A 16,281-nucleotide genomic window follows, 5' to 3' on the forward strand; every position below is an offset into this window, starting at 1 on the left:
TGCATTTACCTATTTTTCTTATTGATTTGTTGGAATTCTTTTTTTTAAGATTTTATTTATTCATTTGTCGAGAGAGGAAGGGAGGGAGAAAGAAAGGGAAATAATCAATGTGTGGTTGCCTCTTGAGTGCCCCCTACTGGGGACCTGGCCTGCAACCCAGGCATGTGCCCTGACTGGGAATCACTGGCAACCCTTCCGTTTGCAGGCCGGGCTCAATTCCCTGAGCCACACCAGCCAGGGCTATTATAGGATTTTTAAATAGCCTATCTTTATCTCTTAATGAATATTTAATCCCTATTTAGTTACTATAACTACTGATGTATTTAGATTTAAATGTCTTCATATTTTATGCTTTTGACATAGCTGCCCTGACAGTTCTTCATTTCATTTTAACTCCTTCCTGCTTTTGGGTGATTTTTTAAAAGATTTTATTTATTTATTTTTAGAGAGAGGGGTTGGAGGGAGAAAGAGAGGGAGAGAAACATCATTGTGAGAGAGAAACATCGATCAGTTGCCTCCTGTTCTCACTTTGACCGGCGACTAAACCTGCAGCCCAGGCTTGTGCCCTGACTAGGAATTAAAACAGTGACTTTTCACTTTGTGGAATGACGCCCAACCCACTAAGCCATACCAGTCAGGGCTCTTTTGGGTTATTTTTAATCATTCAGTTGTTTGTTTCCTCTACTAGTTTGGATGTGTGCACTTGCTCTTTTTTAATGGTTACCCCTGAATTATAATTTAACCAAAGCTGATAAATTAAAGTTGGAGGTGATGTGTATCCCTACACTTCTTTTGGACAGCAGAGGAACCTCCGGCCGCCGGGACTCTTTCTATCCCCTTCCTGCCTAGTGGTGGACCGGGTGTCGTGCTCTGTGTCAGCTTTGATTAGGGTCATTTAAGGACCCGCAGATGGAACAAATGTGATGGAGGAAAAAGAGCAGAGAACTTGCTTGAGAAAAAACTATGTCCATTTGTTAAGAATGTGCATAGTTTTGGTTGCAAGTGATGAGCTTAGCCCCTCTTAACTTTAAGAAGAAAATCTCTTGGCTTATGGAACTGCATAGCTGGGTCCAGGGGCTCAAAGACTATTTTAGGGCTCTCTGAGCGTGTGTCTGTCTCCATCTGTCCAGTTGCTCAGCCTTGCTTTTTCTTAAGTTGGCTTCTTTCTTCAAATGAGCTCTTCTGAGCTGTCCCCATCCTGGCCTCAGGGGATGGCATGTCTGATTATCTGTTTTGGGTCAAGCATCCACCCCGTGCATTGGGGGCCTGAGGCTCTCTGAGTGACGGCCCCACCAGGACCAAATGGACCGGGAGCAGGGTTCCTCTAAGGAACCAGAAGAGGGAAGGTATGCTGGGCAGACAAAAGTTATACCTGCTGCAGTCCCCACCACTACACTGGGGAATGACGACCGGAATAGTGACACAAAGAAAGAAGAGGATCGGAGAGGTTGCCATTGGAATTAAGTCAGGAAAACCTGTGCTAGAAAAGGCAAGGAGGACATCACATGTTCACGAGCCCGCTGAAAGGGAAGGAAGAGTCTGGTCCAATGGTTCCTTTTCTCACCAGCCACTGGGCACCTTGGCTCTGTTGGCTGAGGACACGGTGGTTCACGGCAGCAGAGATGAGAGAGCGAGTGTAGGGGCTCTCTAGCTTGTGGAGGGCATTCCACACGTCAGCCATGGAGCTTGCTAGTCCCACAGCCCTTTTAAAGAGAAACCTTGACATCCACAACTCCTGTTCGTGCGGGGAAAGCCCTGGACAATCATGTTCTCTACTGTGAAATCTTCTCTATCCCTACCCCATAGAAGTCAAAACTTACGGACCAGAGATGGACATCGGACCCAAGGACAGTCAGTTTCTAGGCTTGCCAGGGACCTGTGCAGGGGCTGTGAACTCGGTCCAGGTTAGGAACCTCAGCTGTGCTGCTTACTGACTAAATAAAAAAATGAGAGTGACTTTTTAGTCCTGGAATTGGGGATAAGACTGCTGCCTCTTGGGTTGTCATAAGTGCTCATTGAGATGACAAATACAGAGGGCCTGGTACTTAATAAATCCTCATCACACCTTTCCCTGCCTCCTCAAGCTGACGCGGCCAATTAGTGTTAAATCAGGACAAAACCCAAGTCCCAGGATTCCCACCCCAGTGCGCTCTCCAGGAGAACCGCAGTGAGCGGGCATCGGACGGGAGCGGAGGGCCCTGTGGCTTCCCACCCACGCTCAGAAAGCACCGTGCGTGTGTCAGAACACGGTGTTCTGGTCCGTGTCAGCAAATTTCAAAGCTGGAAGTAAGAAGCAGCTGACAATTTCTCAGGCCGAAGAGAGCTGAGTTTTGAAGAAATGCTGAGAAGCCCAGTTGAGATTTCTGTTGTCTTCGAAGCTTTGGGTTTCATCTCTTTCCCACGGTGTGTGTGTAGGTGCGGGTGTGTACAGGGCTCTCCCATGCATCACAGTATTTTTACTCTATGGATTTTTATATGAAAATCCACAAAACTTTAGGGAGATTGACTGTGATTTGAAGAAAGTTCTAAAATCATTCACCCATTACAGTTGCTTAATTAATACCATTTGTAGTTATTTCCACTGGAGCTTTGTATGCCTCGTAATGTGGGGAGAAAATATCTTTTTGTCTTTCCGTCAGTACTAAATAGAGTGCTGAGTTGTCCTGGATACTTTGTGTCCCTTACTGACTTTTATATTAGAAGCAGAGCTCCCTCCACTTTGACACTGACGTGGCCTCCCCTCGGCAGGAAGCTACTTCATTTTCTTCATTACACAGACGTGAAGCAGACCGGCTGTGTTCCCTGTCCTCCCGACTGCCCAGTGAGGGAGAGGGAGAGGCAGAGCCCGGACTGGGAGCCTGTTGGGCCCCCGTTGTCTGAGTCATGTCAGCACGCAGTAGGGCCTTTTGTGCTCCCCCCCACCCCAGACTAATGAAAACTGTGCAAACGGATCTAGCCGGCCTTTCTCCCTGACGCCTTCAAACTCCAGGGCTGCAGCCAGACTGAGCCTCTTACTTTGTCTGAAACTCAGCTCGTTGTTTCCTACCCTGGGCTTTTGCTGACACTTCCCTCTGCTTCCACTTCCCTTTCGTCCATTCTGCGACCCCATTCTTGCTCGTACCTTGGAGTCCGACTCAGGCGCCGGCTCTTCCACGAGGGTTGGCTAGAAATCCCAGTGGTTACACACCAAGATTCTAGGGGCAGGCCTGACTTCAAGAAAGGGCTCTGCTGCTCTCCAACAGAGTGATTGGGGGTAAGTCATTTGTCGCATAAGTTCCCTCAGGCTTAGTTCCTTCATCTGTAACGTGAAGACAATAATCCCTTGTTTTTCGGACTATAAGACGCACTACCCCCAAATTTGGGAGGAAAGGGGGTGCATCTTATAATCCGAATGTGGCTTTCCATTTACATTGGTGAAATATGATGTTATTTATGTTATTAAATATTTATCACATTTTTTGCTTCAAATATTTCTTCCTATTTTTCTCTAAAACCTAGGTGCGTCTTAGGGTTCAAAAAATGTGGCCGCTTTAAGTCGGTGCTTCCCAAACATGCAGCACACGTGAGGTCCCTGGTCACCTCGTTGAAATGCCGGTTCTGATCCAGTAGGTGAGGATGGTGCCCAAGAGTCAGCATTTCTAACCAGCTCTTGGGTCCTGGGAACTTCGTTCTGAGCTGTACGGCTTTGGAGAGGTGTTGAGAGATAAAGTGCAATAAGACAGGAAAAGCGTGTAACGGTTTGTGCGTTTCAAATAGCCTCGTTTAGCAAATGGTAGCTGCTGCTGTCTATGTTGCCTTCTGTCCTTATTGGCTCATTTCCCTAACTGGGGGTCACAGCTTTATTCTTTAAATAAGGGCTTTCCCTCTTTCGTGGTACTAACCACTTTTCCCCTGTACTGTGGTTTTGGATTTGAGGGTGTTGTTTTGTTTTCTGTCTTTGGGGGTGTTGATAAAGGTATCTTTGCCTCCCACCAGACTTGGGGGTGGAGTCTTTATCTGATTCCTCGCTACCTAACAGTGCCCACCACAGCCTTACACACAGCAAGTGTTGATTGCGTGCTTGGGTTTTATTTACTTCTTTTTTCATTCCTTGGGGATCTCTGTGACTGTAGGGATTCTAAAGCTAATGGTCTGAATAGTCTCAACTCTACTAATACCCCAGATAACGATGATGATGATGATTTAGTCATTCAGTAAGTGTTTATTGAGCACCTACTATGGGCCAGGCATAGTTCTAGGCATAATCCAAAGCAGTGATACAGAGTTTCTGCCATTAAGGAGCTTCCATTGTGTGTATGTATGTATACATATAAAATAATAAGCTCCTAGAGGGCAGAGAATGTGTCTAATCATCATAGCAAGTTTCCTCATAGTAGGTGTTCAGGCACAGTGTCACCCGGCCACTCCTCATCTGTATATGCTGTCTCACTTGTCACATGGTTTGTCCCTGCGGTGTAACATGGTACTTCCTTGTGCCCCCTTCACTCATTCCACAAATCCCCTCCAACAAAAGCGTAAGTGAGCCAGATGGATGTCAGTAGAGATTTTACTCCTGACTTGCCTACCCATCATGTCCAGCAAACTAAATGGTCCATAGAACCCACCTCTTCAGAAGCATTGGGAGTCTAGATGGCAAAACAAAGCAGAGCTTTACTTCCAGGGCCTTATGTCGGTTAGACGCTGTACAGTGTCCTAAGGGTATTCATTCCCAGTCTCTCCTTAGCAAGTCGTTTTCAGTCCGCGCCCTTGAGATGTGAGGCTGGAGAGGACTTCGTCAGCAGACTTACCAGTCTTTGGTCTCTGCTGTCTCCAGTGGGATCTCATTCCACCCCATGGCTTTAAATGTCATTCAGGTCTCTGTTTAAATGTCACTTCCTTAGAGACCTTCCTTAACAACCCTATCTGAAGCAGCCCCCGTGTGTGTGTGCACGCGGGCGCAAGGGCACACAGACCTCAGCCTGCTTTACTTCCCCTCTGAGCATTTAGGTTCTGTTTAAGACTCATTGTCTGTCTCTGAACGTAGGAACTTTGTCACGTTCACTGCTTGTCAGTACTTGGAACAGTGCCTAGCATAATAGTGGACAGGTAACAAATACTTGTCAAATACATGCTTTTTTTCTTTGGAAATTCTCACAATCCTCATGAGCTGCAGCCGGACAGACCTCCTCAGCTCGCTGACAGATGAGGACGTTGGCTCAGAGGTGGAAGGGTTTGCTTGGAGTCACTGGGCTGGGACGCAGTGGAGCCTGCTTGTCGAGCACCAAGTCTGATGGGACTCACCTCTCAAGAGGGTGGCCTCTGCCTCACCCACTGCAGCTGGGGACACCAGGTGGCCTGGAGGCACGTGGATACCTCCAGTGGGCCATTAGGAGGTGCCATACAGAAAGCCTGAGTTCTCACACTCTCAGGAACATGTAACTAAAGGGGCAGTTTAAGGCCTTCCCCTGGACGCGCTTTCTCCCATCCCCAGCTGGTTCCACCCTGGCATGTCCAGGCCTTTGTAGGCCTCTCACTCCAGGGCGCAGGCCCGAGGGACACTCGTTACTCCTGCTTCCATAGCTCAGAGGCCCCGGTTGCCAAAAGCAAGGACAGGGCTTGGATATATTTTTTTAAGTGTTACTTGGTTATAGAAATCCCTGTTGCTGCATGGATCCCCATGGATTAGTGTAAAGATACAGTAAATAAAGCCAAACGGAACAACAGGGAGTGAGGCGTTTAAATGAAAGGAAATCCTCAACTGAGCTCAGAGAGGCTCTGGACTCTATTCTTCTTATGCCAACACCACACAGTCTTGTGGCTTACATGTTGAGGGGGTCTAAATTATATTGCCTTTTTTTTAAAAAAAGTATTAAGTTTTTATTGCAGCAAGGCAGTTAGATACTGGTGGAACCCTTTGATCTCATGAGGCTTGCTTTTCTTCTTCCAATTTGAATGTATCCCTACGGCATGTCCTTCTGAGTCTCAGCATGAATGGCCCGTGTTCCGGGCTGGAATTCCATCGTCTCCCACCTCTGTGTGATCGCTAGGGTCGCCGTTTACCCCACAGCAGACGATCTCTGCTGGGCCTGATGAAGCCCTGCCCTGTGCAAGAGCAGCCCAGCTTCCAGCCAGGAAACTGCCCGCCCATCCGCGCTGCTCGCTCCATCCTGGCACCCTGCCGCAGGGATGCCAGCGCTCCAGCAGCGCAGGCCTCAGAGCTGCCTGCTCAGCGAGACTCCCACTCTGCTCGGGCTGTTTCCCTCACCACAGTGAGAAGGTGCCTCAGGATGCAAGCCGGGCAAGTTGTGCACTCACCACCTGTTTCCCTTCTATCCAAGATCACAGACATGTGCAGCTGGCCCTTCAGCGCCTGAAAGCGTAGATTTAGTTGCCCTCGTATATTTCGTCCAGCTTTGTAGTTGTTTATGGCAGAAGGATGACTATGAATCCAGTTCCGGTTAATCTGTTGTGGCCTGAAGTGGAAGTTGAGGTTCGGCTTTGGGAACAGTGCTGTGCTTTTATCATCTGTGGAATGTCTGGGTCAAATTTCCCAACAGGCCATTGGGTGTTCATGGGCAGAGCCTGAAAGAGAGCATGGGGCTGGAGATTCAGGTTTTGTAGTCACGCATTCAGTGGCGTTGAGGCCAAGGGAACGAATGTGATCACTGAGCTACAGAATGGTTAGAGAAGGGCTAAAGACCATATATCTCTTAGAAAGCCTGAGCAGACGTAGCTGAAGAAGTTGGTGAGGAAAAGGAGACATCACTGTCATGGAAACCACCATGAGGACTGCCATGCACCTGGGGCGGTGACAGCTGTGGGGAGCCTATTTTCTCCGTGTCATGATGCTCACCAGTCCAGAGACCCACTTTCCCCTGGCGCCCCTGAGGACTTTGTAAAGCTTCACTGGGCGATTATTAGAGAAAAGCCAATATATGCAGGCTCTGATACTAATTCTGAGGATGCTCAGAATGCCTTCCAGACGTAGTCATACTTTTGTGCTTCTAGCCTTCTTGGGGCTTAGAGAGCCGACCAGTATGATCATCATTTTCATAGAGTTGAGAGGAAAACCGGGGCCCTAAAGAAGTTAATGACTTGATTCAAGTCAGTTGTGGAGTCTGCGCCGGTCCTATAAATCTTTGTTTCTAGGTGTCTACAGACTGTGCAGGGTTTCACACTAGGAAGTTGCTCTGACACAGTCCCCTCGTGTTCGGGTGGAGGCACCGATGCCCATAAACGAGGGGGCTTTGAGTAAGTATGTATAACAAACCCGACGGAGCCAGCTGAACCAAAAAGGGGGATTTAATCTAAGAGTGCAGAGACAGCAGATGCAATTCGAAAGGCAGGAAGAAAACGGAGCTTCGAGACGAGCCCCCAGCCAGGACCTGAAGTGCTGCAGAAGCTGGGATGCTTGTTTCCGCCCTTTCTCTCCTCTTTTACGTGTTGGATTCCTCCTTGTTTTAAAGCAGCTTCTTGTGCAACCTCCACCAAGAAAACGTTCGCCAGCAACTATTCCTGAGTATGCAGTTAGGAAAGAAGCAATTCGTTCTCCTCCATTCAGGAAGAAAGTGATTCATTACCCTCTATTCAGCAAGGAAGTCAACCTAGTTCTAGAGTCACAGTCCATATTCCCCTGGTGGCCTCAGGGCCCTGGTGGAGCCATCCAGAGTCCAGTCAGTTGCAGCCAAGGGGCTGGGGTAGTGCCGTTGCATGCACACGCTGTAACCGTGGGTGTGAATTGCTGAGGGAAGGGGAGATGCTTTCCAGAAAAATGCAACGGGGCTGGTGGTTGGGCAGCCAGCCCCGTGGATGTTTGGGACACTGGGGTACTATCAGTACATTACCAGTGGCAGAGCCCTGGCCAGGACCCACCGCCTCTGACCCAGCAGCAGTCTTTCCTGAGGCTGCCTCACAAGGGGAAATGGTGGTAATTATCTGATCCGGTTCCAAGGAGAGAGACAAATAGGCACTCCCTGCCTCAGTTCCCATTCCTACTGGTGTGGAGCAATAGAGGTCCCTTCCCTGGGAGTCCAGGGAATCAAGAGCTCTGGGGCTGTAACAGCCAAAGGCGGGTTCGCTCAGTCTAAGTCCAGCCTCTTAGTTACCAGTCACAGAAACCCAGATCAAACCAGCTTAAGCACAAAGGGCCTTTATTAGAAGGCCAGTGAGAGACCTTGCAAAACTGAAAGAGGAATGGAAGATTCCAGGGCATCTGCAGGAATCTGGAATCCCACCAAAACACGTACGCATGTGCTCACTTCTTTTCTTTACCTTTTCCAGTTTTGATCCTCTCTCTTTCCTTTTTTCTGCGTAGCTCCACAAGGTCTTCTCTGCAAGGTGAGGAATGTGGCTGCCAGCAGTTCCAGGGTCGTCCCCGTACAGTGTCTGACCTAAGGGGAAAGGGAGTCTTCCCTGCTGATTCCAGGTAGAAAGTCCCAGAGAGGCATTCCGATGGAGTCCTATGGTTTGGCTGGGCCTAACCCCCGGGGTCAGGAGAAAGCAGGGGGTATTCTTAGAAGGGCTATGTAAGCAGGGTCAGTGAAGGCCTCTTTTGTTCTGTGTTCGTCTCCCAGGGGACCATGGAGGCTGGCGGGCTCCCCTTGGAGCTCTGGCGCATGATCCTAGCCTACCTGCACCTTCCCGACCTGGGCCGCTGCAGCCTGGTGTGCAGGGCCTGGCACGAACTGATCCTCAGCCTGGATAGCACGCGCTGGCGGCAGCTGTGTCTGGGCTGCACCGAGTGCCGCCACCCCAACTGGCCCAACCAGCCTGACGTGGAGCCTGAGTCTTGGAGGGAGGCCTTCAAGCAGCATTACCTTGCCTCTAAGACATGGACCAAGAATGCCTTGGACTTGGAGTCCTCCGTCTGCTTTTCCCTTTTTCGCCGGAGGAGGGAACGCCGCACCCTGAGTGTCGGGCCAGGCCGTGAGTTTGACAGCCTGGGCAGTGCCTTGGCCATGGCCAGCCTGTATGACCGAATTGTGCTGTTCCCTGGTGTGTACGAAGAGCAAGGCGAAATCATCCTGAAGGTGCCTGTGGAGATTGTGGGCCACGGGAAGCTGGGCGAAGTGGCCCTGCTGGCCAGCATTGACCAGCACTGCTCAACCACTCGCCTGTGCAACCTGGTCTTCATGCCGGCCTGGTTCTCACCCTTCATGTTTAAGGTGGGTACCCACATCAGATGGATGGCCGCTCCAGCCCCAACCCTGGCCGTGGCCTCTTCGCGGTGGGCTGGTAACTCTTTTTTGTTGGAATTGAGTTTAATCATCCTTGCTCTAACGCACTCCTCTGAGTTCTGCACTAGTTGAGAAACCGGCACAGGGATCAGTAGAGATTAACATTCTACTTTATTCCTGGCAAAGCTGTATTAAAAAATGAGCCTTAGACTTGAGACCAAAATTACCTTGTACTTCTTCCCTTACATACTGGGTCAACTGGAGCCACAGGTGGAGCAACTAGGAAGGAAAATCCAGGGTCCTGGAGGGTGCCACATGGTGACAGAAAGCAGAGAACCCCTGTGGCAGTGTTCCCTGAGAGGGAGCCAGAGGGTGGGGGGCAGGCAATGGCATCGGTGCAGCAGCCCCACCCTGTGGAAGGTCAGGGAACATCAGGTTTTAGTGGGGTGACTGGAGAGAGGGGTCAGGAATTACCAGGCCCAATGCATTTCTTCTGGCAACACGGAGCAGATGTTGTGTTCAAAGCAAAGCATGTACTGAGGTGTCGGTAGCTCTGGCAAGAGAAGTCTGCAGCTGTTTCATTGCCTAAAAAACAATTGCAATGCCTGGATTATGTACCTAGTCAATGAAAATTATATTGCCACTTTACTACCAACAGCAAGCAAATTGTCTCTCAGGTACGTAACGATTATACCAACACTCATTTACCATGCACTTACTGTGTGCTGGTCATAAGTTTCACAGCCAGTATTAAGATGTGTTGTGTCATCTGCTTTGTAAAGCAGACAGGCTCAGCAGGATTAAACAACATAACCAGGTCTCAGACTTAGTAAAGGACAGAGCTAAGGTCCAGCATCTGAATTCATAATCCAGGTGACTTCCCACCTGTGGCCTCATGTGGTCCCCAGAGCAGATGCGGGGTCCCCGTGTGCAGACGAGGGGCACCGAAGCGCAGAGCTGCTAAGTCAGTTTCTCAAGTGGATAGTTAGTGAGGTTAGACCTCAACTGCAGGCCTTCTGATTCTAAGCACTTTTGAAATTATGTTGTGCCGAATTCCCCACTTTTTAGTCCTGGAATATTTCAGAAGGACTGATGAGTTCCTCCCGTGCTGGTCTGCAGACATTTCGCATACTTACTCTTAGAGTAATATGTTCATTTTAGCCTCTGCTCCCCTCTCAGAAGTGTGGCTGTGGATCCTCAAGGGAGCGGGCCTGGCCTTAGACTTCTATGTAGCCCAGCCCACCATCTGGCCTGGTGCTTGGCATGTATTAGTGCTCAGTCCACCATCGTCTTTTTTCATGGAAAATGGAGCTAGGGGCTAGGATGACCTTCCCTACAAAATGTAAAGGCCAGAGTGAGTTCACAGCAGGGTGAATTCAGTGACTTCTGATGAGAACCTTAGCAGTGGCTCTGCATCTCCATTGAGCTGGTATGTATCTGCAGAGAGGACCAAGGAAGGCAAAATTGACAAATTACAGCAAGAAAAATATTAGATTAGGCATAGGGAAGAACTGAGAGGCAAAGCAAGGATTTAAATTCTGGGACAAGCTCTCAAGGAAGGAGACTGCTAGAGAATATAAGAATTGTTCAAGGGGTCAGTGTGCCTGGATTACTCTGTGAGGTCATGAAATACTCCCTTACCTTATGGTTCATAGCCAGCTGATGGAATTTGGCGCACAATCCAGAAATAGTGCTTTTGCAGAAATGAAAGCAGCTGGCCTTCTCAGGCAGGCCCAGAGAGCTAAGGGGCCCAGGTGGGTTGTTTTAGCACTTCCCCGCCTTACCCCAGAGGGCCCTCTGCTCTTTGCACACCTGACCCCAGATGATATGAGCTAACTTTGTGCCTGACTCTGTGCCTTGTGCTTTGTGGGGGAGACTTTTCCCGCAAGTCCCCCCGTTCGCCACGGATGAAAGTAAACACTGCCAAGACATGATCTGCTTGGGGTGGAGAGGTGGCCAGTTTCTCGGAGGAAAAAGAGGCCTTGAGCCCCTTCCTCCGGGGGGTTTTACTGGGTTGTAATACACAGGAATACTGGGCCGCAAGGATCAAAGAGCAGATAACATATCAAAGAAATCTGAGGGCTTAGTCTGAGTCAGTGTCTGTCAGGAAAGGGGATTTTGCAGAAACTTTAGGGTTTCCTGCTTGGACCCTTATCATATGAATGAAAGCACTCTTAGCAAAGTGGGTTTTGTAGGATTTTGAGGCATTCTTTGTGATGCCAGATTTTTCCCCAGATCCACTCTAGCAAGGCAAGGAGCTGCACCCTCCCCGTCAAGTATTCAGGCTTAAGTGGATTAGAGCCAGGAAGCGCTTCTCCCAGAGAACATGGGGACTTGGGCTATATACTGTATCACATAGCCAGGGGGCAAGGGTCTATTGCTTGTTCTTTGTTGCAGCTCTGAGTCCTTCCTTGATGGCCTCCCAAGTGATCGAGTCTGGCTTAGGTTGCCCCTCACTGTGAGGGGTCTTACCTGTCTCTGACTTCCGACCATGCTTGGGGGAAGGAAAGGGCTCCTTCCTCCTCAGGGAGGAAACTGAGGCAGCATTCGCTACCAGAGACAAGCTTTTGTCTCCTGTGGCTCACATTCTGGAGGTCGCTCACTCATCCTTAGCCATAGAGGTTGGTTACAATTCCTGAAACCAGGCAGAGCGGTCCCCAACAGTGCTTTGTTAACTAGTGAGCCCCATGTTGCAGACAAAGAAACGGAGGCTTAGAGAGATGACGTCATTTGTTCAAGGTAACACCCTCGAAAGAAGCAGGACTGGGAGTGTCCCAAGCAGTCAGACTCAGAGCTGTGCCCTTGACTGCTGCCCAAAGTTGTCCCTATGGCAGCAGGCTCGTTCTGCCCTCCAGGGCCGGCTGTCTCCTGCCGGGTCCAACATGCACCAGTTGCCACACAGACTGGACTCTTCCCCAGCACCTGCGGCTGGGCCTCCCCACCGCCTGCCTGAACCCAGGCAGGCTCAGCCCCTCCCCTCCTGCCTTGTCCTCTGTCAGCCCTCAGGCTCCTGCCTGGCCGGGCCCTGAGTTGGGACACCAGCTGGTGCCCTGTGGGAGGGCGCACACTGCAGGGCGAGCACGGGTGCAAATGAAAGGAAAGTGCTTTAAAAAGGTGAGACCTAGAGAAACACCACATGATTCAACGCAGTCTTCATAGAACCCAGATTTAGGGCTGGACTCCCTCACCCTCACAGGTCTTGGTAAAGTTGGGTTCACGTCCCAGCTGATTCCTTGGTCTGTAAAAATTCGGCGCTCCTCCAGCTATATCCCATCATCCCTGGAGAGACTCTCTCCTGGTTCACGTCCCATGTTAAAATGTCTTGATTCCATGGGACACAATATCCTCCCTGATCCTTCAGCTTCTTCCCCTCTCCCATTCTCTCCCCACAAAGTTTCATTCTCACTAGGCACTTCTTGAGTGTTAGGAGAGTTTACTTGAGGTCTGAGGTTTTGGGAAGGGCCCTGCTATAGAATGTGAACTTTTCTGCCATTATCCATTGCCACTCTTGTCCCCATTTCTTTGGGAGTGGAAGGAGGCAAGGGCCAGCAACTCCAAATTATCTTCCCTCTGATTCGGAGCAGCTCCCAGGTCCCTCTTGGGGCCCGCTGACACTTGACCCAGTGGGGCAGAGGACGTGGTCAGCAGGACCAACAGCCCTCCATGCCCCGCCCTCCTGGAAGAGCAGTTGGAGTACTGACTAGTGAGACAGATCTGACCCCTGCTGTCTTCATTTTCTCTTTTCTGTTCCGCAGACAACATCAGGTCATGTCCAGTTTGACAACTGCAACTTTGAAAATGGGCACATCCAGGTCCATGGCCCAGGCACCTGCCAAGTGAAGTTTTGCACCTTCAAAAACACCCACGTCTTCCTGCACAACGTGCCCCTGTGTGTCCTGGAAAACTGTGAGTTTGTGGGCAGCGAAAACAACTCTGTGACTGTTGAGGGCCACCCGTCAGCAGACAAGAACTGGGCCTACAAGTATCTACTAGGGCTCATCAAGTCCTCTCCCAGCGTGCTCCCTGCAGAGAGCTCTGACTCTTTAATGTTCCTGGACCTAGAGAGCAGGGACCAGGCCTGGAGCCCGAGGACGTGTGACATTGTCATTGAGGGCAGCCAGAGCCCCACCAGCCCTGCCTCTAGCTCCCCAAGGCCAGGCTCCAAGGCTGGCTCACAGGATGCAGAGGTGGGCAGCGACGGGGAAAGGGTGGCCCAGACCCCAGACAGCAGCGATGGAGGTCTGAGCCCCAGTGGTGAGGAGGAGGATGAGGACCAGCTCACATACAGACTGTCCTACCAAGTGCAAGGCCCGCGCCCTGTGCTGGGGGGCTCCTTTCTGGGCCCCCCTCTGCCAGGAGCATCCATTCAGCTGCCCAGCTGCCTAGTGCTGAACTCACTGCAGCAGGAGCTGCAGAAGGACAAGGAGGCCATGGCACTGGCCAGCTCTGTGCAGGGCTGCCTCATCCGCAAGTGCCTCTTCCGGGACGGGAAGGGAGGTGTCTTCGTCTGCTCCTACGGCCGAGCCAAGATGGAAGGAAACGTCTTCCGGAACCTGACTTACGCAGTGCGGTGTATACACAACAGCAAGGTGCTGTCACAAGGCTTGCTCTGCAGGACCGTGAGGCAGCACCGAGTCGCCAGGAACGTGATTTTTGATCGATAAGAAGCCTCCTGTGGCTACATGCAGGAAGGCTTTGATGGGGTTATTTTGCATTTTTAAAAAATAATGTATTTATTTTTAGAGAGGGGAAGGGAGAGAGAAAGAGAAGGAGAGAAACATCAATGTGTGGTTGCCTCTCATGTGCCCCCTACTGGGGACCTGGCCTGCAACACAGGCACGTGCCCTGACTGGGAATCGAACCAACAACCCTTTGCTTCACAGGCCCGTGCTCAATCCACTGAGCTACACCAGCCAGGGCTATTTTGCATTTTTTTAAAATCACGTTTTTCATAACCTTGTAATATACACTTGCCTTATGTCCGTCATCTGATTTGGGGAGGGCAGAAACTATTTCCCCGTTTGATATACAGCCCTAGTTGTTACCCTCTTGAACTATGGCTCTGGTGACTTTGGGCAGGAACTGTGCCACCAGTGAGTCTCTAGAAAGGAACCTGAAACGCTGATATTCAAGGTTTTTGACTAAAAGAAGAAAATCCACGATGTCTCATGAGTACAGTTATGTGCTAAGTGGCCCGAGTACGAGCAGGGAGTGTGGGCAAGAGTGCACAGCTTACTCAGCTGGCCCCTGTGCCCAGGAGCAAGACCTCTATGCAGTGGCCCAAGGGCAGCCGCCCTGTCTGCCCTCTAGGACATCCCCAGGAGTATCACTGGCCAGTTTTTTTTTTTTTTGGCTTCTTTGTGTATCTTGTAATTTTTAGTTGAAAGCCAAGTAGCTTGTATAGCACAGTAGAAACTGAGGTAAATTGAGGCCATCAGGGGCCCAGGTTCGGATTGATCTCATCAAGAATGGGGCTGGTTTTGGATTTTGTCATGGCTGTGATAACCCTCAGTGTGCCTCACGTTCCTTGAGCATGACCTTGGGCTGGCTTGCCAGTGGGCTTTCCTCCTCCTTAGGTCCTCCCTTTGCTCCTTCTCTGCGGCGAGGACCTCTGTCCACACACTTGGCCCTCAGCAGTGCACTGCTGTCGTGGGCGGCTCTGCGACAGCCAGCCTAGGGGCGTGGCTTCTCTCGCGTCCGGGTTCATCATTGGGTCAAGAAGCTCAGGAGTAGGCCCTTCCCGTCGGTCCTGCCCCCCCCCAACACTAGGGGCTCTATGATCTGGGCTCACAGTTTCCTCTCACCACCCACAGGGATAAAGGTTTTTGGTTTGTTTGGGTTTTTTTTTCTGTTCCCTTTCTGGAGAGTGACAGGCTTATTCTATGGAAAAGTTAGAGAAAAATCCAGAAGGAGCTTAATGTTTCCCACAGTGGCTGCGGTCCTTCCCCACAAGCCTCCACTGCCGGGGTGGCTGTCCCCCTCTCCCGTCCCGTCTCCAGTTTCTCTGTCAGCTCGTAGTGCCGTCCATGGAGAGGTGAATAGCCAGCCACTCCCAGTTTCTGCCCTCACACTGGCTCCAGGTTTCATTAAGGACCTGGTGTGAGGTTGGGGAGGAAGGCAAAGCCGGGAGGGACATGGAGGCGGCTCCGCTCCTGGAGGGCGGCCGTGCCCTGAGCCGCGCTCCCCTCGGCTCAGGGGTTGGGCGGCACAGACCAGACCCTGGGGAAAAGACTCAGCTGTTCCCCAAGTGATTTTTTTTAAACCTTTGTGACAAGAAAACAAACGTCTCTCTCTTCTCTGCCTAGATTGTCATGCTCAGGAACGACATTCACCGCTGTAGGGCATCGGGCATCTTTCTGCGCTTGGAGGGTGGAGGCTTGATTGCGGGCAACAACATTTACCACAACGCGGAGGCCGGCGTGGACATCCGGAAAAAGTCCAACCCGCTCATCCTGGTACTTCTCACCGTCTTCACGCCCTTTTCAGGGTGGCTTTTGCTCTTAAGAAACCCTTTCTGAAGATATTTAAATCAATGTCCCCATCTTCGGTTTATATTGCTTTCTGTTTGCAAGGGTTTCCTGCCCCTTTTCCCACAGTCTCCCCATCAGCAGGGAAGAGGACTGGTCGCAGGGAAGTTTCACAGGGCCCTGGGACGTTCTGGTCGGCTTTGACCTTGGTGAGAACCAAAGATAATGTCTGCCCTAAAAGACACATGGATCAGAAATGAAACACCCATTAGTTCATTACTATAAAAAGGATATTTAGTTCTGAGGACTATTATCTGTGGCTAGTGTGAGCTGGATTGCACACCAGTGTGGAAGCCACTTAAAATGCCAGCCTGTGAGACCCGTGACATGAGAGGCCAGCCCCTCTTCCACCCTGGCCTTCCCCGAGAGACAGATTCCCGAGAAACTGGGAAATGGGATGGACTTTTTATGGACCTGGAAAAATAATATCCACACTTGTGTGTGGTGCTTATTATATGCCAGGTTGTTCTAGGAACTGTGTGCATATATATTTAATGATGGTTTAATCCCTACACAACCCTGTGGGGTAGAATTATTATTCCCATTTTATAGATGAGACACAAAGAGACCAAGTAAGGATTTTGCCCAAATCGCGCAAC

General features: G+C 50.5%; 1 protein-coding gene across 4 annotated transcripts in view; it reads left to right on the forward strand.

Moving 5' to 3' along the window:
- The window catches only part of FBXO10 (F-box protein 10), a 37,067-nt gene that overhangs the window by 4,218 nt on the left and 16,568 nt on the right, over nucleotides 1–16,281 (forward strand). For 3 of the 4 annotated variants that reach the window (XM_053656434.1, XM_053656436.1, XM_053656437.1), the window contains exons 2-5: nucleotides 8,294–8,404; nucleotides 8,553–9,143; nucleotides 12,911–13,744; nucleotides 15,461–15,610. In XM_053656434.1, the coding sequence (XP_053512409.1) occupies nucleotides 8,559–9,143; nucleotides 12,911–13,744; nucleotides 15,461–15,610 (1,569 nt within the window). In that variant the 5' untranslated portion in view covers nucleotides 8,294–8,404; nucleotides 8,553–8,558. The remainder of the gene's footprint in view (nucleotides 1–8,293; nucleotides 8,405–8,552; nucleotides 9,144–12,910; nucleotides 13,745–15,460; nucleotides 15,611–16,281) is intronic. The other variant, XM_053656435.1, reaches the window with a different exon arrangement.

Source organism: Artibeus jamaicensis, unplaced genomic scaffold (assembly GCF_021234435.1).
Source record: "Artibeus jamaicensis isolate MK-2021 breed Jamaican fruit bat unplaced genomic scaffold, CSHL_Jam_final scaffold_1964, whole genome shotgun sequence".
In the NCBI taxonomy this organism is placed as follows: Eukaryota; Metazoa; Chordata; class Mammalia; order Chiroptera; family Phyllostomidae; genus Artibeus; species Artibeus jamaicensis.